We start from the raw sequence: 23,309 nt of genomic DNA, 5'->3' as shown, positions 1-23,309 counted from the left end.
AATTACTCAATTATTTAATATTAATCACAGGTAAATTTGAGGTATTTGAGGTCATTTTCTGTAAGTGTTCTGAGTACAGGGTGTGAGATCAGACCTGGTGCAGGACGACGGTGGTGTCAGGACTGAGGGGGAGGTCCCGCGTGGGGATGTGCAGAGAACGAGTGGAGCGAAACATCTGCCGAAACGAGTTACTGGGAATCAGGGAGACCAGGAGGTACGCCGCCGCTGGGAAGAGAGAGAGAGTTATTAATTATTAATTAATAAAGTTTGAAACCACATTACCAAAATTTTATAATAAAATAAAATGTAAAAAGCTTTTAATCGGCAGTGTGTATAATAAAGCACATTCCAGTGTGTTTTTTACAGGTCTAGGTTATTTTATATAAATACGTATGTGTGTGTGTGTGTGTGTGTGTGTGTGTACGTACAGGTGCGTACGCGGGGGTAATTGTGTGCCAGTAGGAATCGCTCCACCCAGTTCTCCATGTTCTGCAGAACCCAGCTGTGAGCCAGTTTATTACGGGGAGTCTGAACAGCCAACCAATCCAAACACTGAGACGGGTTATACTCTATCACCTGCAGGAGAGACAGAGAGAGAGAGAGAGAGAGAGAGAGAGAGACAGAGAGAGAGACAGAGAGAGAGACAGAGAGAAAGAGAGACAGAGAGAGAGAGAGAGAGAGAGAGAGAGAGAGACAGAGAGAGAGAGAGAGAGAGAGAGAGAGAGAGAGAGAGAGATGGGTTAGTCAAGTTATTAACATACCAAAATCACCAGATTCTAATATTACATTACATTACATTACATTACATTTGGCAGACGCTTTTGTCCAAAGCGACTTACAATAGTCAAGTACAATGTAAAATAAGTTTAAAGGTAAAACATCTTTGGATAGGGATAAAAGGAGGTCAAAGGGGAATAATAGGATAGAGGAGTGAAGGAGGGGAAGAAGGAAATGAGGTTAGAAGTAGTTAGTGTGTTAGAGGTGTTAAGAGAGTAAGTGCTCTTTGAAGAGCTCTGTCTTCAGGAGTTTATTAAAGATAGTGAGAGATTCTCCTGATCTGGTAGTAGAAGGTAGTTAGTTAGAGGTGTTAGGAGAGTAGGTGCTCTTTAAAGAGCTCTGGTAGTGGAAGGTAGTTTGTTCCACCATTGGGGAACTCTGTATGAGAACAGTCTGGATTGCTTTGTGTGAATGTTTGTTTGGTAAAGCGAGGCGACGTTCATTGGAGGAGCGCAGCGGCCGGGAGGTAGCGTAAGCCTTCAGGAGTGAGTGCAGGTAGGAAGGAGCTGTTCTGACATCACCTTGTAGGCGATTGTAAGAGCTTTGAATTTGATGCGAGCATCAACTGGTAGCCAATGGAGCTCAATGAGCAGCGGGGTGACATGTGCCCGTTTTGGCTGGTTGAAGACCAGACGTGCTGCTGCGTTCTGGATCATCTGGAGTGGTTTTACTACACAGGCCGGGAGGCCAGTTAGCAGGGCATTGCAGTAGTCGAGGCGTGAGATGACGACCGCTTGCACCAGGAGTTGGGTGGCCTGTTGCGTCAGGAACGGTCTAATTTTTCGGATGTTATAGAGCACCCAGGTTCCTAGCAACCTTTGTCGGTGAGAGAGAGAGAGAGTCGATACTTATAGAGAAGTTGTGTTGAAAAGATGGTTTTGCTGGTATAACCAGAAGTTCAGTCTTTGAGAGATTTAATTGAAGGTGATGCTCCTTCATCCATGAGGATATGTCAGAGAGACACTGCGATATCCGTGCAGAGATTGAGTGATCTTCAGGTGAGAACGACAGGTATAGCTGGGTGTCATCGGCAAAGCAATGGTAGGAAAATCCGTGTGAGCGGACAACCTGACCAAGAGAGGTGGTGTATATGGAGAAGAGAAGGGGTCCCAGTACCGAACCTTGGGGAACCCCAGTGGATAAGGAGCGGGCTGAGGACAGCTGTCCTTGCCACGGAGTAATACATGTAATACAGAGATAATACAGAGATACAGAGATAATACATATGAATCATATAATAAAAAAAAAATCTACAATATCCAAACAATCACCTACAATGATAATGTCTAATTAAATGTAGCAAATTATTTATGTATATATTATAACTGATCAATTGTTGTTCTTTTTTTTTTCTTCAATTAATCATTTACTTAATTCTTTGGCAATACTGTAATTAACTATGGTCACACCAATAAAGCTTCTTTGAATTGAGAGAGAGAGAGAGAGAGAGAGAGAGAGTAATACAGAGAGACAGCAAAAGAGAGAGAGCAAGAGACAGAGAGAGAGAAAAACAGAGATAGACAGCGAGAGAGAGAAAAATACAGAGAGAGACTGCAAAAGAGAAAGAGAGAGGGAGAGAGAGAGACATACAAAGAAAGAGACAGCAAGAGAGAGAAAAATACAAAGAGAGAGATGGCGAGAGACAGACAGCTAGAGAGAAACAGCGAGAGAGGGAAAGAGAGAAAAATACAGAGAGAGACAGACAGCGACAGAGAAAGAGAGAGAGAGTCTGCGAGAGAAAAATACAGAGAGAGAGAAAAAAAGAGACAGTGAGAGAGAGACAGAGCAAGAGAGAGAAAAATACAAAGAGAGACAGACAGGGAGAGACAGACAGGGAGAGACAGACAGCGGCAGAGAGACAGAGCGAAAGAGAGAGAAAAATACAGAGAGAAAGACAGAGAGAGACAGACAGCGGGAGAGAGACAGCGAGACAGGGGGAGAGAGAGAAAGAGAGCCAGTGAAAAATAGAGAAAAAGACAAAAAAAAAAAGAGAGGAAGAGAGAGAAAAATACAAAGAGAGAGATGGCGAGAGACAGACAGCTAGAGAGAAACAGCGAGAGAGGGAAAGAGAGAAAAATACAGAGAGAGAGGTTATATAGGTTATATAGGTTCGGTTTTGATATTTGTGTGCTTTGGCAACATTGTTTTTTTTAAAACAGTCATGCTAATAAAGCCAATTTGAATTGAATTGAATTGAGAGACAGACAGCGACAGAGAAAGAGAGAGAGAGTCTGCGAGAGAAAAATACAGAGAGAGGAAAAAAAAAGAGAGACAGCGAGAGAGACAGAGCAAGAGAGAGAAAAATACAAAGAGACAGACAGGGAGAGATAGACAGCGGGAGAGAGACAGAGCGAGAGAGAGAGAAAAATACAGACAGAGAGAGACAGACAGCGGGAGAGAGACAGCAAGAGAGGGGGAGAGAGAGGAAGAAATGTGAGTGAAAATAGAGAAAAAGACAAAAAATGAGAGGGAGAGAGAGAAAAAAGACAGCGAGAGAGAGAGAGAGAGAGAGAGAGAGAGAGAGAGAGAGAGCTGTGAGCTGATGTAACAGAACTGGTGGTTAGTGTTCTCCTCCAAGCGTGTTGAGCTGTCGTTGCACTGCACTGTATTAATGGCAGTTTAAACACATGGTATCATTATGTTACAGGATGCAACACAAATCTGATTTCCTCATTTTTACCTCCCAGATTCTCTGAAGTATGTAAGAGGCGAACGAGGGCATTCCAGGAGGACCTGCAGCGAACTCCATCAGCATGGTCAACAGCTTAAAGAACGGATTCGCCGCCTATAATAGAAAAAACGAGTGTGAAGAAAGAAGAGGTGAGTCTCTCACTCACAATTCAGCATTAGTTTGGAATCAGAACTAGAATTGTGAATTGTTTGAAGCCAATGCTGAACTCTTACCTCGGGTGTGAGCTTGGCTATAGATGTGAAGAGCATGGAGACGATCTGCAGAAAAAACAGAGAAAAACATTCAATCATTAAAGGATTATATTTTCTGTAGTATGTCATAACATGATCAGGATGCACCATCAGGTATTAGGAAAATGGTGTCAGCAAAGCTTCAGGCAGTATTTTCTTATTAGAACTGTGATACGTCACGGTAATCTTTGTGGGTTTTAGCCTTTAATTAATTTAATGGCCTACTGCCATTCTCCTTGTTCAATAGTCCCATTTCCACAGCCCAGGCTGCCAGGTATAGTACACAACAGCATAAAAACGGTGCTGTCGCCATGGAGATGGACGAGCTGGCTATGTTTTGCTCAACAGGTAATCACTGAGCTTCAGTAAGGTTGATAACTACAGCTCTGGAAAAAAAATTAAGAGAGAGCTTCAGTTTCTGAATCAGTTTCTCCGATTTTGCTGTTTATAGGTTTATGTTTGAGTAAAATGAACATTGTTGTTTTATTCTATAAACTACAGAAAACATTTCTCACAAATTCCAAATAAAAATATTTTAGTTATTTAGAGCATTTATTTGCAGAAACTGAATTGCAAATAAAAAAGATTCAGAGCTTTCAGACCTCAAATAATGCAAAGAAAACAAGTTTATATTCATAAAGTTTTAAGAGTTCAGGAATCAATATTTGGTAGAATTTTTCTGGCTTTTAATCACAGTTTTCATGCATCTTGGCATCATGTTCTCGTCCACCAGTCTTACACACTGCTTTTGGACAACTTTATGCTAATCACCCCTGGTGCAAAAATTCAAGCAGTTCAGCTTGGTTTGATGACTTGATCATCCATCTTCCTCTAGCTGTATAGCTAGGAACTTTACCACAACCGCTAATGTTGTAGAGATGGGCATTTTTGACACTAAAAAGCATATATTCACTTATCAGCTACAGAGCTACATATACACAGGGGTTGGACAATGAAACTGAAACACCTGGTTTTAGAGCACAGTAATTGATTGTGGTGACGGACAGTTCTGGTGGAAACAGGAGAGTTGAGGTGCACATTGAATTCTGTCGTGATTTGATCAGCCGTGGTTTTATGTTTTTTGGATACAATCCGGGTTAGCACCCGAACATCCCTTTCAGACAGCTTCCTCTTACAGCGTCCACAGTTAATCCTGTTGGATGTGGTTAGTCCTTCTTGGTGGTATGCTGACATTACCCTGGATACCGTGGCTCTTGATGCATCACAAAGACTTGCTGTCTTGGTCACAGATGCTCCAGCAAGACGTGCACCAACAATTTGTCCTCTTTAGAACTCTGGTATGTCACCCATAATGCTGTGTGCATTGCAATATTTAGAGCAGAACTGTGCTCTTACTCTGCTAATTGAACCTTCACACTCTTACAGCTCTTACTGGTGCAATAATGTGCAATTAATGAAGATTGAACACCAGGCTGCTCCAATTTAACCATGAAGCCTCCCACACTAAAATGATATCAGGTGTTTCAGTTTCATTGTCCAACCCCTGTATATATACAGTAGAGGAAATCGTGGATTTGGACGTATCTGGTCTGGTTTGTTTCTGTGTGACGTGAGTGTGAGTGTAACGTACATGCTCAGCCAGTCTGTTGTTGTATCTGCAGAGGCTGAAGATGAGGTTGCAGGTCTGTCTGATATTGATCCCATCTCTGATGTGCTGAAACAGGAAGGGGAATCCTTTCCCACCGGTCAGAGCGGCCATGTCACTCTGAGAGAGAGTCAGATGCCTAAAGAGAGAAAGAAAGAGAGAGGGAGATTTTATAGCTGAATACAGCTAACCGTTGGATAAATATGATTTCTTATAAAACTAATAATCATGGAGTCTGTTTAGGGACAAAATCCTGCCCTACAGCTAAAAGCCTGTACCTACAGCCTGTACCTGTTTTACTTAATCTTATTTATTATTTTATTTTGTATTTTAGTTTTTCTTTAAGTTTTTTTTATTTCCTTTTTATTTGTTTTCTTATTATTATTATTATTATTATTATTATTATTGTTATTATTATTATTTTAAATAGTTTTGTATTATTGCTTTTTAACTTATTTAGCTTTTCTTTTATTATGACTATTATTTTTATTATTATTATTGCTTTTATTTTTGTAGTTCATTTATTTATTTGTATTTATATTGTATGTTTTAATGTAAAAGTTAGTTTTAGCTAATTATAATTATATATTTTTTGTATATATAATGTTTTATATTTTTTATTTACTGTTATTTTTTAAATAATTAAATGTAGCTACTATTTTCTTTGTCATGTCAATCCCTGTTTCTGTAAATGTTCGGCTACATAAAAAATGAGGGTTGCCCACAATGTACACACGAGTCAAAACATAGGTTGATTGATTGATAATAGAGCCAATCAGCTTGCTGATTGTACTGAGAGTCAAGTAAATCAGAGAGTGCTAGTGGAGAAGCCTCCACTGGCTATGGAGATGAGCGCAGGCACAGCAGCTATAACTAGCAAAAAAAAAAAAAAAAAAAAAATCACTTTTAATTTTTGCATTTTTGAGTCAAACTGTTCGTAAACTGTTCAAAATGTTACACAAGTTTTATCAGTGATTAATTAAAATATGTTTCTGAAATGGTAATCTGATGTTTGGTTTCCAGTATTTTCGTAATTCCCCCATTCAAACAGATGGAAGGCTTGTGTCTTGTGTGACTGGTATAAGCTCCTGTTCTTGGGCCTATAAGAGACTTATATATGAGGACATTAAGAACTTAAGGATAAAGTCTCTCCCCTCAGCTAAAAGAGCCAATCAGCTTGCTGGTTGTGTTGAAAGTGGAGGAGAGTTAATCAGAGCATGCTAGTGGGGAAGCCTGTACTGGTTGTGGAGATCTGCGCAGGTGCAGCAGCAGCCACAGTAAGATGAAAAATGACATGTTTTGTGCATTATTGAGTCAAACAGCATAATCTGTTCATGACTATTTAATCAGATTTAATCAGTGATTAATTAAAATATGTTTCTGAAATGGTAATCTGATGTTTGGTTTGCAATATGTTGGTAATTCACCATTCAAACAGATAGATTTATAGAGGCCAAGTGAACTGACTTGTACATAGTAATATGGAAAAACTATTTATAGGATATAGTAATACATTTTATTCTAGTTTTTATTTGTGTTTGTGTGTTAGTTTTTGTGTGTTTTCAGACCTTTCAGAGCGACTCTGTTCCACCAGCAGGGCGATGAGGGCGATCATCTTCTCCAGAGCCGCCGGCCGGTACTTCTCCTCCGCCAGAGACAGAATATCCTCCTCTTCATCCTCCTCCTCTCCCTCCTCCTCCGACAGAACCTCCACCTGAGTCTGAACACATTTACAGCACATAAATATATAAAAAAGACCTGAATTATATTTTATTATATGAATAAATATATAGTGTATGTAATGCACTCAAAAATAAAGATTCATTTAATACATAAATAAATAAAATTATTATATATTAATTGTCTTTTCTATGTTCATTGCAGTGGAATGGAAAATATTTGTTTAACATTATTTTTATACTATGCAAACTGTATATAACTTATTTAATTTAATAATTTATTCCTAAGCAGTAAAATAAACCTCATAACATTATGGGGGGGGAGGGGAATGAATACTCCTTCATTAGCTGGGATGCTGCCATGCTTTAGTGCTTTACTTCAGTTTGCAGACTTTTCATTTTCTAAAGCAGTGGGCGGGGCTAAACTGCTGTTTGATTGGCTGATTAATGTGTATTCTGAAGAACAACAGGTTTAATAAATTTTTTTTATTTAAAAACCACAAAAGATGAGTATTAAAATAATACAAGATAAACAAAAGAAAATTCAATTATAACGAGTAATAAACATGTACGAAATTCTACACAAAGCAAAATCTAAATAAAAGAAATAAAACTAAAAAAAAACAATTATTGATCCGTTATTGAATGTAAAAACTAATAAAAAAAAAACAACAACAAAAAAAAACAGAAGTCTAGCTAGCTCCGCCTTTTAGTGCTACAATACGTACACTACCAGTCACAAGTTTTGACTCACCTTCTAAAAATCAGTGTCTCAGAAAAATAAGAATATTATATAGGACTAATTGGTACTTTTAACAGTGTAAACAGTGTGCCAAGTCCTGCTGGAAAATGAAATTCGCATTCTAATTTAATGTTTTTCTACACTGTAGATTACAATTAAAGACATAAAAATAAAAACTATTAAAGGACATGTATGGAAATAAGTAGTTAACACAGTAAAAATGTGTTCGTTCTCCACATTAATCTCCTGATCTAAACCTGATGAACTGAGATGGTGATTTTTGGTTTAGGATGAGCTGGAGCTTCACAGCGTGAAGGAAAAGCAGTAGAGACTATAGACTGACTCACATTCTCTGGACCCTTGGTGCCCATGTAGAAATGGACCATGATGGAGATGGCCTGCAGTGACAGCAGAAACTGACTCTGTAAAACAACAAAAAAAAAAACATCAAGCTTCATAAACAGCAGATAAACTATAATATAATAATAAAAATAGGATAAAATGGAATTTAGTCAGTGGGGAAAAAAGTATAATTATAACATCCTGCTATTGTCAGAGTGAGCACAACCATCTGGCCAAGTTTAAATTGGAGGAAATTGTCAACATTTTGTGGGAAAAAAAAAAACAACAACAACAGAAGTGTAGAGAGCTTCATGATGGAAAGTGCCAAGGTTTCCACAACCGAACAGCTCCATCCAAACCTTACATCACCAAACGCAGCAATGCAGACGAGCGCAGGATTCTTTTATATGCAATATATTGTATGTGCATGTTTCTTTTCCAAGTTTTGAATGTGGAATATGGAGCTAGAGTTCATGTGCTCAATTAACGCTCTCAATCACTCTAAATTTTTTGTTAATGGCAGAGAAAATTGGCAAATTCTTTATGGGTGCAACCAACATACTCATCTCTGCTGCTCATCCACAAATACATACACAATGTGAAGTGCAGAGGCAGGGAAACTGTGGGTTCACCCACCACCATGACGAGGAGCCCCGGTCTGTCCCAGCTGGAACACATTGGACCGGCATAAAGACTATGCCTTAGCCTTCACTCGAGGGATACACTGATAGTGAGAGGAAGGCTGAGGCAACACGAACCTAAGAGACACTAAAGTTTAAGCGACTAAGCGTTTAAACGTTTCTTTAAGGTGTTGGAGGGCATTTTTCATAGCAGTTTTGAGTTAATTCCCTCCCTGTTCCTGTGTCCACACTATTAGGTCACGGTAGCAATTATTGTGACAGGCCTACTTCCTAGTAAATGTGTCTCCATTTAAAAGATAAATTGATAGCCTGTCCTATGGTAGGTAAGATTTATTACACCACAGTTAGTTCCAACGCTGCAACGTGATTGTCTAAGAGGCGCTCTATGAGTGCTGTTATCAGCCGGTAACGCACTCACTGTAACCGAAGCTCTCCATGTATTACTCCGCCACATACAGGTAACCTAGCAAAGATGCAGCGCTTACAAGCCAAACAGCACAGCTACAAACAAACAGAGCAGCAATGGAACTATTTTAACTCGTGGAGTTTTTATAACCAAAGCAAACCTCCTCTTTAACTTAAAATCTTTCAATAAACAGTGATAATGTAACTGTGGTATAATCATAATAATACATTCGAGGTTTGTGCTATAACGTGTAATATTGGCACTGCATTGATTAATCTAATTAACCGTCTTAAATCAATCAACACCACTAGTTAAAATCCAAAAAGAAGCACCTCCTCCTCGCCCATCTTGGCGAACTCGTAGAGGAAGGCGAAGTACTCGGTCAGGTGTTTGCTGTGCGGCTTCACGCCGTGCTCCATGATGGACAGCAGCGTTTTAACGAAGCGCGTCACACAGGAGCGGCTGCCGATATCCTCCACCGGAGCGTCCATATCATCAGAGCTGCAGGTACAGAGAGACAAGATACAAACGTTTAGATAAAAACAAGAAAACAGATACAAAACCGCAATAAAAAAAAACACCTCAACACTTCCTTCTTACCCATCCTCCATTCCCGGCTGCAGGTACAGGTGAGCGTGAACCGGCCTCAGCCTCTGAATCACATGGATACACAACCTCTGGAACATCTGCAGAAACCACACACACACACACACACACACACACACACACACACACACACACACAGTTATTACAGAGTTAAATAATAAAATGCAATTTCATTACAGGACACCAGTGATCTACTTACCTGTCGGACGATCTGGTTCGGACACTTTATTAAAATCTGCATCGGCCACCAGTTATCATCAGCCATCCGATCTAGAAACCACTGCAGATCACAAACACAGCAAAGCAAACAGAGAGAGAAACAAATATTATACCACAGTTAGTCCCGACCCTGCAATGTGATTGGCTGAGAGGCGTTCTATAAGTGTCGTTATCAGCCGGTAATGCACTGTAACCAAAGCTCTCCATGTATTAATCCACCACATACAGGTAACCTAGCAACGATGCAGCGCTTACAAACCAAACAGCACGAATGCAGCTACAAACAGAGCAGCAATGGAACTGTTTTAACTGGTGGAGTTTTAAAAACCAACCAGATCCTATTTTCTCCTCCTCTTTAACTCAAACACTTTCAATAAACAGCGATAATGGAACTGTGGTATAATAATAATCACATTAATACACTTGTGGTCCGTGCTATAACGTGTAATATTGGCACTGCTCTGCTGCCTCGTGCCTACAATCGTGCCAATATTACGCGTAATAGCACGAACCTCGAGTGTATTAAAGCTTAAGTATTGTTACTGCTAACATTAATACAGGAGGATTTCAAACAGTAATAAGACCAATAAAAGACCATGATGAAGAAAGAACTTATATAACAATATAATATTATATAAAAATAGAATATGGAATAAAATATGTCTAATAATACAATATAATGGAATATGATCATGAAATATGGAACATGTATAAACAAACGTATGGCATACAATGGAAAAAGATAATAAAAAACTAAGTTATGAGGTGTATATAACATGTAATAAAATGATGGTATACAGAACATAATAGAACAAAGACATGGAGTAATAAACATATAGAACATAAAGACATAAGACTCTAAAATATGGATAACAGTGGAACCAAATCGTTGAGAACTAAACTTATAATTCTTTACAGTAAAGCAATAAAACTATTATGATATTTTGAATAGAACATAACTAAATTGTGAAATATGCAAAATATATATATATTTATATATATTTTAAAGTCAAACGAGTGCTGAATGTTAATCTACACAGATTTCTCTCCTGAAAACTGTTTATTTGTGTGATTAAAGTGCTTCTGTTTTCATAAGGGTGAGTTTTAAGTGAAGTTTCTCCAGCACTAAGGCTAGGTGCAGCAGCATTAGCCCCATCAGGGCGTAAACGCGGTCCGATAGTACTAGACTGAGGAACCCAGAGTGTTCTAGCAACCCAGGGCGCTATAAGCTAGCGGTTCATCCCACGTAGCTTGTTTTAACACAATAAACACGCAGAACGGCGAAAGAGCTAGCGCTGCGGTTAGCGGCTAATGCTAATGCCGCTGAACCCAGCCTTAGTGCTGGAGAAACTTAAGTGAAAACTCACCCTTATAACTCTGTACTTCAGCAGAGTGGATTTACTACTCCTTAATACCTGACTGGTAGAATTCATACATAAGAAGCACTGGATTATAAGGAGGATTTTAAGTGGGTCTTATAGTCCGAAAATTACGGTACAGAAAAAGAAATTAAATAAAATAAACTTAAGAAACACAAAGGAACAAAATGTAGAATAAAGTACAGAAAGTAATGGAACAGAACTGGAATATATCTGCAGTTATATGTATTTACCTCACACGCTGCTTGGCTGTTGTTAAACTGTTTGGTGAGAAGTTCAATCCACTGGAGCATCGTAGGCTGAAACAAAAAATAAATCGATTAAATATGTATTTGAATATGTATTATATATGAATTGTAATTCAGCACTAATTATTTGCACTTAATAATAATTAACACAGTAATAATACAGATTTTAAATCCTGCTACTGTTCTGTCTCCTCCCACAATTTCTAATATAATAAACAAAACTGTAAATGTTTGATCAGTAAATGTGTTTAATATAATTAATTAATAATAATACATTGTGCGTGTGTTCAGTGTGTTATTTACTGTATTAAAGAGTCTCACCTTTTCTTTGGAGTGAATGAAGGTCTCCAGGACGAATGATGTGCTAAGCTGTTACAGAGAAAAAAAACAATTAAAAAACAAACAAACATCATTTAAATTTTATCTTTAAGTCTTTGGTTTAAAGAGCCCTTAAATCCTAAAGCATATTTTTTTCATTATTAGCTGAACTGTTTTCCTTTGAAGTAGTAAAAAAAAATTCTAGTCCTGCTTACATTTTTTTATAAATCGTAACTAACCTTTAAAAAAAATACTTTTATTGTAATAATTTCTGCCTCTGTAGCGCCATCTGCGTCTCACCGCTATCGGAGGCACACTGCTGCTGCTGCAGCTCAGCCGATCAGCTCTCCCTCCTGCCCCACCTCTAAACCCATACATCATACAACACCCATGCCCCTCCCAAACTAACACTCCCATTTTTTAGCATTTTTCAAATTTGAGGTGAGGATGGATTCAGCAAAAATCAGGGGGGGGGTTAATGCCCCTTAAAAGAACACTGTGTGTGTACTGATGGAGTGTACTGAGTACAGGGGGCGCTGTTGGTCTGTTGGTACCTTGGCAGTCATGAGTGAGATGGCTTTGGGGTCGGGTAAAGTGCTGGGGATGCTGCTGCACAGCTGCCACATAAAACTGCACACAAAAACAAGAGAGAGAAACAGTAAAGAACAGGAAATACATGTACATTTATATATAAATATATATATATATACTGGTATTAAATAATGATCTAAGGATAAATAGGTGTTGATATGCTTTAAGCAGAAGTCGTAGAAAATGTAGAGCTCACCCGAAGTACGTGTGCTCAAAAATGTTCTTATCCTGGAGAAACTGCATGTTATCATGCCAGATCCACTGCAGGGAGAGACAACGGAAAGTTTTACAAGAAAATAACGTATTAAAAAAAAAAAAAAAGACAATATGCAGATATAAACATATTAATCCATTATCATTGTAATGTGAGAATCCATGTGACCAGAAAAACTTGGTTTGTAATTTATCTAACTGTGAGCAAACTATAGACAGTCTTTACCTCCAGCAGATCAGGAGAAACATCAGAACTAAAATCCTTCCCATTCTCCTCCTCCGGCTCCACCCTCTTATAGAACAACATGTAGGCACTGTGGGTCTGAGAGAGAGAGAGAGAGAGAGAGAGAGAAACAGAGATGTTGAGAGAGAGAAAGTAAAGTATGTTATTGAGAGAAAGAGAGACAGAAACAGAGAAAATTATTGAGAAAAAAAGAAAAACAGTTAGAGAGAGAGAGAAACAAGAAACAGAGAAAGTGTTATTGAGAAAGAGAGAGATAAAGAGAGAGAAATAAAGGGAAAGTTATTGAGAGAGAGAAAGAAATAGAGAAAGAGTTATCGAGAAAGAGAGAGAGAGAAAGAAAGACCAAAGTTATTGAGAGAAAGAGAAAGAAAAAGAGAAAGAACGTAATTGAGAAAAAGAGAAAAACAGAGAAACAGAGATAGTTATTGTGAGAGAGAAAGAGAAAAAAACAAAGAGAAAGGAAGTCATTGTGAAAGAGCGAAACAAAAAGAGTTAAGAGAAAGAGAGAGCGAGACAAAAAGAAAAAGTTATTGAGAAAAGAAAGAAAAAGAGAGAGAACAAAGAAAGAGTTATTGAGAGAGAGAGAGAGAAACAGACAGAAACAAAGAGAGAGTTATAAAGAGAAAGAGAGGGAAAGAAACAAAAAGAAAGTTATTGAGAGAAAGAAACAAAGTGAGAGTTATTGAGAGAGCGAGAGAAACAAAGAGAAAGAGAGTTTGAGAGAAAGAGAGAAACAATAAACAAAGAGAAAGTGTTATTGAGAGAAAGAAAGAGAAAGAACGGTATTGAGAGAAAGAGAGAGAAAAACAAAAAGAAAGAGTTATTTAGAGAAAGAGACAGTTATTAGTGAACCTGATGCAAAGTGAACTCTTACAAATGACTAAAGGACTATAGCGCCCCCTTGTGTAGAACTGTCAGTCTGCTAAACATGAGCATGTGACTGAGTTACAGGCCGGGACTCTGAGTTAATTAACTTGACTTGACTTGAAACAGTATAAAGTAAGTCTGCACTGGCAGAATTGTACCTTTTCAAAGGAGAAGTCCATGAACTTGTCCGTGACCGAGTCATAGGTCTTCGTCTACAAAGAACGAAACAAAGAAACCCATCAAAACACAAGTTATAACATAGATAAAAAAACATACCAACAACTAATACAACTCAAAAAGTCATTAAGATTGTGCTGTGGCCAAAAATATAAATATAAAAGTATAAATTAGCCTTAATATTGTACCGTCATTTCTCCTCCAAAACACTCAGACGCCAGCTGAGCTGAATCAAACGGCTTCACCTCCGCGTCGTTAAACAGATACCTGAAACAGGAAATACCACCATCAGTGGTGATGATAAAAACACAGCAAGAAATACACTAAAACAAACTTTAGATGGTCTGGTTTTTATATCGGGATTAAACCAAATCCTGAGCTATACAGTACTCAGAATGGATAATTGTCTATACCTATTACATTATTTTTCTGATTATAAAGCGCACTGGATTGGTGTCGCCATGTTTCCCTTCTAATGGGGAAGCTGGGGGAAGTACCTAAATAAACAAAACTGTAATTCTTTAAAAAAAAAAAGAATGCTGGATGTAAATCTACACAGATTTCTCTTCTGAAAACTATTTGTTTGGGTGAGTAAAGCACTTCCGTTTATTTACAGTAAGCTTAGATTCACAATATTTTATCTAAAGGTGAGTTTACAGTGAAGTTTCGCCAAAGTAGCACTAAGGCTGGGTGCAGCAGCATTAGCATTAGCAGTATAAAAACTGCCCGATAGAGCCAGACTGAGGAACCCCGAGTGTTCCTGTAACCCAGGGTGCTATCAGCTAGCGATTTATCCCACATAAAACGCAGACTACAGTCAGATATACTCACTTCTTAGCGGTTAGCGGCTAATGCTAATACAGCTCCAGCTTTAGTGCCGGAGAAACTTCACTGAAAACCCACCCTTATAACGCTGTACTTCAGCAGAGTGGCTTTACAGTTTTTTTTAATATCTGACTGATAGAATTCATAGATAAGAAGCATGGGATTATAAGACGCACTGATGATTTTTGGAAAAGAAAGGATTTTAAGTGCACCTTATAGTCTGAAAAATAAAGCACAATTAATCTAAGAGGGAAATAACATCTTGCACAGTAGAAATATTAGGTTTTAAAAGACTGATATTGTACATTTTTGCATTGTTTTGTATTTACTAACGATGGTTGTTGTGTAGTTCAATCCAGCCTGTTCTGCCAGTCAGCTGGGATTGTATATATAGACAGGATAATATGAAAAGCACTGTGATCAACTTTAATAAAATAATAAAGCATATAAAGCTATGAAAGTAAAGCTGAAACATGCGATTTTCTGTAATTTGTAAGAATTTAAGCAGCAGTTTAACTCTCAGATCCTCCTCACCACTTGTTGTTGCGGTACGCGTGGGGGTTGACGATGTCTCTGATGAAGCTGTAGTAATGGCCGCCGTCCGCCGTGCCCGTGTGCACCGTTACACCAATCAGATCGTACTCATAACTCTCCGGAGCTTTGCCCTCTCCACTGTCCAGAAAACCTGACAAGATACAGCAAATCTCAGCATCTCTTAACTTCCTGTATCTGTTGTCTGTGTTATTTATAAAATGTAAATCATATATTCTTATATTAAAAACTGACATACAGCCATATATATATTTATTCTAAGAATAAATATTATTTATTTTTGATTTAAATAATGTAAAAATGTGAACAGGGACACTCTAGGAAGCTAAAGAGCTTTTAAGCGGGGCCCATGCACAATAATGAATTACACACATCAAATAATTAGAACAAAGTTTAAAAAAAGATAAAAAAGATCAAATCGAGTTTCAGTGACGCAGTGAAATCGCAGCAGCAGCATCATTACCCTCCTTCCTGTCTCCCTTGGCCATGAGGAAGTCCTCGGTGTAGGGGGTCATATCCAGGCGCAGAGGGAAGGAGAAGTGCGTGTTGACTTTCTCCTTCATCATCGTCACCATGTTGAAGGTGTAGCGCATGGTGTTGAAGCTCAGGATCCGCGGAAGCTTCTTAAAGCACGCTCTGCCAGAAACAGAAACAGCACGATCATCATGTATCAAAAAGCTTTTTGTTTTGATTAAAAGTAATCATGTCTATTTTCTAGTGGTGTCAATCGACAAAAAAAAATTTAATCAGATTATTCACAAGAATATTCTGTGATTAATTTTTATAGTGCATATTATTTCTTTTCGTAGTTTTTTAACGTTAAGTGTAACAGAACTCAATTTCCCAGAATCTTTGTCTGTTTTTGCGCCATTTATCAGTTTATCAATTTCCTGTTCATGGGATGAGTGTGAGGCCTGTTTGTCATGTTATTTGCCAATCAGCATTGAAAAGTTGCGGGGGATAAGAGTCGTGATCAGTCATGTTCTGCCTGTAACGCGTAAAAAAAATACTATTTTCTTCATATAGATTTTCATACAGTATGTTATATACAGCTCTTTGATTTTACCAAATTGAAAACCTCTGGAATATAATCAAGATGAAGATGGATGATCACAAACCATCAAACCAAACTGAACTGCTTGAATTTCTGCACCAGGAGTAAAGCAGCATAAAGTTATTCAAAAGCAGTGTGTAAGACTGGTGGAGGAGAACATGATGCCAAGATACATAAAACTGTGATTAAAAACCAGGATTATTCCACCAAATATTGATTTCTGAACTCTTAAAACTTTATGAATATGAACTTGTTTTTTCTTTGCATTATTTGAGGTCTGAAAGCTCTGCATCTTTTTTGTTATTTCAGCCATTTCTCATTTTCTGCAAATGAATGCTCTAAATGACTAAAATATTTTTATTTGGAATTTGGGAGAAATGTTGTCTGTAGTTTATAGAATAAAACAACAATGTTCATTTTACTCAAACATAAACCTATAAATATCAAAATCAGAGAAACTGATTCAGAAACTGAAGTGCTCTCTTAATTTTTTCCAGAGCTGTATTTACTACAACTGATTCTGGATTGAGATGTTCACTACCCCCACGCCCTCCCGCAGCCCACCACATCAAATTTAAGGAGTGTTTTTAAGCAAGTGAAGGTATTTTACCGTTTCTCTGCTCGCACTTTCTTCCCACACTGAGAGCAGGTGTACATGTTGTCTCCCTCCAGAGTGTCTTTAATAGTCACTTCATCCAGAGACTCCTATACACACACACACACACACACAGAAAAATCCCACAAAGAAACACACACACACACAGTGACTATCCTTTCACTTTTTTATATCCTTATCTCTTTATTGTAAGAAAGAGTGTATCAGTGACTCACGTAGATGTTCTTCATGTCCGCCACCTGACACCTCACAGTGTAGAACTCCTCCGCCGTCTGACTCACATGATCACAGTCCTACAGATACAGAGAGAGACACGGATTACCTCACAGAGAGAGAGAGAGAGAGACAGAGAGAGAGAGAGAGAGAGACAGAGAGAGAGACAGAGAGAGAGAGAGATAACACAAAACTCAGTGGGAGAGATAACTCAGTTCTAACTCACCAGTGACACCACGTTGTTGGTGATGACTCCTCCGAACAGCGTCTTCACCGTGTTTTTCTGCAGAAAATAAAAAGATTAGAAAAAGATTAAAATCAACCCGAGACTCTCTAGTTTGGGCACTTCCCAGCTCTGCCACGCCCTCCCACCACTACGACTCAGCGACTTGGGGGATACCCTAACTCTGGGGCATCCCAGCTCAAGAACTGTGGGTCTTTAAACAGGGTTCATAACAGTGTTAATTTCGTTGACGGAAATTGTTTGTCACTGTTTTCTTCAACGAAGCTTTTTTTCAAGACGAAAACGAGACTAAATTAAAATAAAAACGAGATGAAAATGTTTGGCAGGGACGAAATCCAATCAGAACTGATTTTGTTCTGTGAAAGGTAGGGACCAGTTAGAAAGACATCCAACCACTAGTACTTTAGTGAAACTGGAGAGGCGGGACAAGCGGGGTAGACAGCCAATCAGTACCCACCTCTCCTGCAGCAGCGTGATCAGATTTTAATGCTGATGTTATTCCATGAGCTGATGATGGTGTGTTTAACGACTGTGCATTAAAAAACACCACTGCTGTCCTGTAATTTAATTTAACTGATCCAGATGAACTCACTCATTAATATAAGAATTTATTTTATTTATAGTTACATACCTACAATAATAATATACATTAAATCATATATAAATATAAAGATATTTCACATTCAAACATTAATAATATTACATATTACTGGTTAATAAATGATTCAATTTTTATAAGTGTATTGTTATTAATTCAAGATAACTGATGAAAAAGCATTTACATTTACACCCTTTCCATTTTAGTCGACTAAAACTAAAAATATTTCAGATGACTAAATTAAGACCAAAACTAAAAGCTATTTTCGTCACAAGACTATGACTAAAACTAAATCCAAATTTGTTGTCAAAATTAACACTGATTCATACAGTTTTTAACCAATACATTTCCATGACTTTAAGGCAAATTTTCATGACCAATGAAAACAAAACTTAACAACTTTTATCCAAGTTGATAACAGTAAGCCTTACATTTATTTGATAAAATATCTATATATATTTTCAATAATAATAGAATGTGTGTCAGATCCTGAGAGCTCCTTGGTGTAGGGCTAATTTACTGAACTAACTCTGAGCTAAAATATTTGTTAGCTTAAAATAGCTTTTCTCCATCAATAAACGGGGACACAAAGGTTTATAGAGCACCATGACTTTTCCAAAAACTTTTGGGGTATTATCTAGGCCTGGAAACAGCTATTTAGAAATTCCATGACTTTTCCAGGTTTTTCATGACCGAACAAACCCTGTTTATAGCTCGAGGAAGCGCTAGCTTTGGGACTTTGGGGACTATGCTAGCTCCAGAACACAGAGACTCTTGAGCTTAAGGACTCCCGAGCTCTGGGACTCTGGTACCTCCAGGATTCTGGTACAAAAAAGGTAAAAAAAAATAAATAAAAAAAAATAAAAATAATAATAATATATATATATTTTATATGTATAAAAACACTTGAACACACAGAGTCGTACCAGGTCTGGAGACATCTCCTCTATTTTGGTGATGAGGTCGGTGAAGAACTCGGTCATGTCCTTCTGCTCTCCGGTGTTGAGAGGCTGCTTGTCCATGGTGTAGGTCTTACAGAAAGGACGAGGGTTGTAGGCCTTCCTCTCACTCTCCTACAAAAACACACACAAACAGAAACCAGAGAGGATTTTTATAATATTTGTGATGTGACAAAAAAGATCCGGGGAGAAAATCATCCATATTTGAAGAGATTAATGCTTAATGATCTGAGGGACTCACCATAAGATAGGTGAACATCTTCTGCAGCTCCAGCAGTGTGGTCTTATGCTTGATCTCCTCCAAATACTGGAAATAGCATTAAAAAACAAACACAATTCTGATTGTCTTATAATATAACTTATAATATGGAAAACAATGCAAATCAACTGAGTTACTGTTAAGCTATTTCTGTAAAAAAACACTTATATGCCATAAGTCATCAGACAGCAGAGTATACACTCCTGATCAAAATCTTAAGACCAGTTAAAAAATTGCAAGAATTTGCATTTTGCACTATTGGATCTTAAAAAGGTTATAGGTAGAGCTTCACAGTGTTAAAAGAAGAAATCGCCACAAGAGACAAAAACTTTTGAGCAGGAAATAAAAAAAAAAAAAAAAACAATTTAACTGAAATAGGCTGTTCATCAGCTGATCAAAAGTTTAAGACCATAGCTTAAAAAAACCCGAAAACCCCCTTAAAACAGAAATCAAAGTGTAAAAAAACGGACTCCACCATTCTTGTTGATCACGTCAAACAATCTTTTTGGTAAACTTCCCTTGCCATCTATCCCCAATGTTCTTAATCAGGTTTAGATCATGAGCTGATGATGGTGTGTTTAACGACTGTGCATTAAAAAACACCACTGCTGTCCTGTAATTTAATTTAACTGATCCAGATGAACTCACTCATTAATATAAGAATTTATTTTATTTATAGTTACATACCTACAATAATAATATACATTAAATCATATATAAATATAAAGATATTTCACATTCAAACATTAATAATATTACATATTACTGGTTAATAAATGATTCAATTTTTATAAGTGTATTGTTATTAATTCAAGATAACTGATGAAAAAGCATTTACATTTACACCCTTTCCATTTTAGTCGACTAAAACTAAAAATATTTCAGATGACTAAATTAAGACTAAAACTAAAAGCTATTTTCGTCACAAGACTATGACTAAAACTAAATCCAAATTTGTAAAAACCAATTTAACTGAAATCAGCTGATCAAAAGTTTAAGACCATAGCTTAAAAAAACCCGAAAACCCCCTTAAAACAGAAATCAAAGTGTAAAAAAACGGACTCCACCATTCTTGTTGATCACGTCAAACAATCTTTTTGGTAAACTTCCCTTGCCATCTATCCCCAATGTTCTTAATCAGGTTTAGATCAGGGGAACACGCAGGATGGTCCAAAAGAGTGATGTTATTGTCAAGCGGGCATTGTGAACTGCATCATTGTCCTGCTGAAAAACCCAGTCAATACCACACAGACGAGGGCCCTCAGTCATGAGGGATGCCCGCTGCAACATCTCCACACAGCCAGCTGCTGTTTGACGCCCCTGCATTCAAGGAAAACGCACCCCAAATCATGATGTAGAAAACAAAGGACACGTCTTCTTCAGCGCCACAAAATTGTCCGTTTGGATTTGCAAGGGTGCACCAAACATGGGACATTAAAAGGTGGAAAAAAGTTTTCTTCTCTGATGAGAAAACAATTTAACCTTGATGGTCCTGATGGCTTCCAACGTTACTGGCATGACAAGGAGATCCCACCTGAGATGTGAAGCCCTTCCCTCGCAGATGCCGTCTGATGGTTATAGGGCTGCAGTCAGCACCAGTAATGGCCTTAATTTGGGTAGAAGATCGTCCCGTGTCTTGACGGACAGCAATCTTGAAATCTTTTCGACTTTTTTGTCCCCTTAGGATCATTTAAAAAATGCTAAATGATTGTCTTACTGCGTCCAACCTCAGCAGCAATAGCACGTTGTGAGAGGCCTTGCTTAACGCAGTTCAACAATCCTACCACGCTCAAAGTCAGTGAGCTTTTTTGCTTTTTCCAATAAGGAGGTCTTGACAGTGCAAATACTTAACAGAAAATGACATTGAAATCCAAATGTTTTTGTAGATTTTGGCTTTTAACGGCTGTTCAAAAGTTTTTGTCTCTTGTGCCGATTTCTTCTTCTAGCACTGTGAAGCTCTACTTACAACCTACTTAAGATCCAATAGTGCAAAATGCAAATTCTCGCAATTTTTTAACTGGTCTTGATCAGTTGATTTTGATTAGGAGTGTATCATGAAGTGTTACTCAGTGGACGGCTTGGGAATGCCCACGCCTGTATAAGTAATAAGCTGTGAGGTGCTATCTTGTGAGCGATTATATTGGGTGCCAGATGGGAGACATTTCATTCCCAGATGCATTTAACTCAGGTTCTATGGAAAGTGGGATGCTTTGTATCCTGTCCCATGACTTTTGGCATATCAGTATACGAGACGAGACCTGCATATACTCTTTACCTTTGCAGTAAACACAGCCTGTCTGGCCTCTGGGATCATATAAAGCTGCTGTATGGTTGAAGCCAGGTAACAGGTCGCCCCCAGATTGGTCAAACCCACGAAGCGGCACTCTGCTCTGACATCATCGTGTGGCCAGTAGTCCCACTTATACGGAGCGTGAGACGCTACAGAGAGAAACATCAGCAGAATTAACTTTCTCACTGTTTCCAAAAGCCCCGAGATCACTGGTAATAAGTCCCTCTCTCCTCCCCCTGCTCACCCTGCATGTGCTGGGCCATAACCCAGTTGTGTAACAGTCTGTAGTTCTCCACCGAGCCCTTCACCATCTCCACCAGCAGGTCGTACGCCGCCGCCCGCGCCGCGTGGCTCTTACACTTGGGCTGCTGCCGGTCTTTCAGGCTGGGCAGCAGGAACAGCACGTCGTGGATGTCCCTCAGGAACTCCTGACCTTCTCGACAGAACTTGAAGGGAGGCTTGTGCTTCAGAACGCTGGTGGCCAAACGCAGGAGACCCGTCAGACCGTCGTCTTCCACAGCACCGTCCTGCTGATCCAGGATTTCACGACTACGAAAAGAGAGAGAGGGAGAGAAACAGACCGGCACTGTTCAGCAGGATAATGCTCACCCACACACATCATAGCTTATTTTTCCATTTTTATCCCCTACTAAACATCAAACTACAGATTACAAAGAAATGGTTAAAAACCTTTATTTTGCTTTTATTTAAATATTTCCTTGGGGTTCAAGTAAAACGAGAAACAACTTGTAAATGAGATTTAAGACCATACCATTGTAAACAGTGAGAACATACTGTACATTTTAGAAATCTTTCTTCAATATAGCTTAGTTTCAAACTGGCAAAAAAAAAAAAAAATAAATAAATAATAATAAAAAAAAAATATATATATATATATATATATATATATATATATATATTGTGGCGTGAGGAGGCGGGGGAGTTGTGGGTCCGCCCCACGCCAGAGCGCAAAGCCATGCCTGTCTCAGCTGGCCCGCATCCGGACTGATTAAGCAGCCGGCTGGGACAGGTATAAAACTCAGCCTCAGCTCACTGAAAGGACTTACATTGGGGAGCTGAGGGCTGAGGCTGCGCGGACGCTAAGACCTTAAAACTAAACACTAAGTGATTTATACAGACTCTAGAGCCCCATTGGGCCGAGTTATGTTTATTTAAGTTATTTTGGGTGTGGTGGAGGGCAGTTAAAAGAAAATAAAGGTATGTTTTGAGTTCATTTACTCCCCGTGTCTGTGTTCTCTGTGTGCTTCCTCCTTCCGGGTCACAGTGGTCACGCCCCTAACCCCAGGGGCCTACCACAATATATATATATATATATATATATATATATATATATATATATATACATACATACACACACATACATACATACATACATACATACATATCAGTGGCATGCAGTGAATATAGTGGGTACCCCTTCCGTAATCACCCCCTCACACCCACAAACCCACCCCGCCGCCGGCCGGCCGACACATAAATAAATATTACAATAACTATATATTCTCTCTCTTGACTTATATTAACTTAATACACATCAACAACCCACAAATACAACTACAAACTACAAAATTATACAATAGACCCAACAACAAGTACAACCGTTCAACAAAGATCACTCATTTGTATGTCTTACAGCACACCAGAGCAGCCAAAACATTAAGTAAACACAAAAACTCACCAGTCAGGTGGCCTATTATTGTG

General features: G+C 38.3%; 1 protein-coding gene across 1 annotated transcript in view; it reads right to left on the bottom strand.

The window, feature by feature from the left end:
* usp34 (ubiquitin specific peptidase 34) overlaps positions 1 to 23,309 on the bottom strand; it is a 96,752-nt gene that overhangs the window by 17,147 nt on the left and 56,296 nt on the right. Inside the window, exons 40-65 of the mRNA XM_049469226.1 lie at positions 21,832 to 22,136; positions 21,573 to 21,736; positions 19,280 to 19,345; positions 19,006 to 19,152; positions 17,464 to 17,520; positions 17,240 to 17,317; positions 17,019 to 17,113; positions 15,818 to 15,990; positions 15,337 to 15,487; positions 14,166 to 14,244; positions 13,959 to 14,012; positions 12,916 to 13,011; positions 12,673 to 12,737; positions 12,440 to 12,515; positions 11,889 to 11,936; positions 11,553 to 11,618; positions 9,921 to 10,001; positions 9,716 to 9,801; positions 9,448 to 9,616; positions 8,074 to 8,148; positions 6,874 to 7,025; positions 5,291 to 5,444; positions 3,682 to 3,726; positions 3,458 to 3,562; positions 429 to 576; positions 95 to 225 (exon numbers count right to left, since the gene is read on the bottom strand). Coding sequence (XP_049325183.1) covers positions 95 to 225; positions 429 to 576; positions 3,458 to 3,562; positions 3,682 to 3,726; positions 5,291 to 5,444; positions 6,874 to 7,025; positions 8,074 to 8,148; positions 9,448 to 9,616; positions 9,716 to 9,801; positions 9,921 to 10,001; positions 11,553 to 11,618; positions 11,889 to 11,936; positions 12,440 to 12,515; positions 12,673 to 12,737; positions 12,916 to 13,011; positions 13,959 to 14,012; positions 14,166 to 14,244; positions 15,337 to 15,487; positions 15,818 to 15,990; positions 17,019 to 17,113; positions 17,240 to 17,317; positions 17,464 to 17,520; positions 19,006 to 19,152; positions 19,280 to 19,345; positions 21,573 to 21,736; positions 21,832 to 22,136 — 2,866 coding nt within the window. The remainder of the gene's footprint in view (positions 1 to 94; positions 226 to 428; positions 577 to 3,457; positions 3,563 to 3,681; positions 3,727 to 5,290; positions 5,445 to 6,873; positions 7,026 to 8,073; positions 8,149 to 9,447; positions 9,617 to 9,715; positions 9,802 to 9,920; positions 10,002 to 11,552; positions 11,619 to 11,888; positions 11,937 to 12,439; positions 12,516 to 12,672; positions 12,738 to 12,915; positions 13,012 to 13,958; positions 14,013 to 14,165; positions 14,245 to 15,336; positions 15,488 to 15,817; positions 15,991 to 17,018; positions 17,114 to 17,239; positions 17,318 to 17,463; positions 17,521 to 19,005; positions 19,153 to 19,279; positions 19,346 to 21,572; positions 21,737 to 21,831; positions 22,137 to 23,309) is intronic.

The sequence above is a fragment of the Astyanax mexicanus genome, chromosome 21 (assembly GCF_023375975.1).
Source record: "Astyanax mexicanus isolate ESR-SI-001 chromosome 21, AstMex3_surface, whole genome shotgun sequence".
In the NCBI taxonomy this organism is placed as follows: Eukaryota; Metazoa; Chordata; class Actinopteri; order Characiformes; family Acestrorhamphidae; genus Astyanax; species Astyanax mexicanus.
The sequence above is the reverse complement of the archived record's forward strand: the minus strand, read 5'-3'. Positions and strand labels throughout refer to the sequence as shown.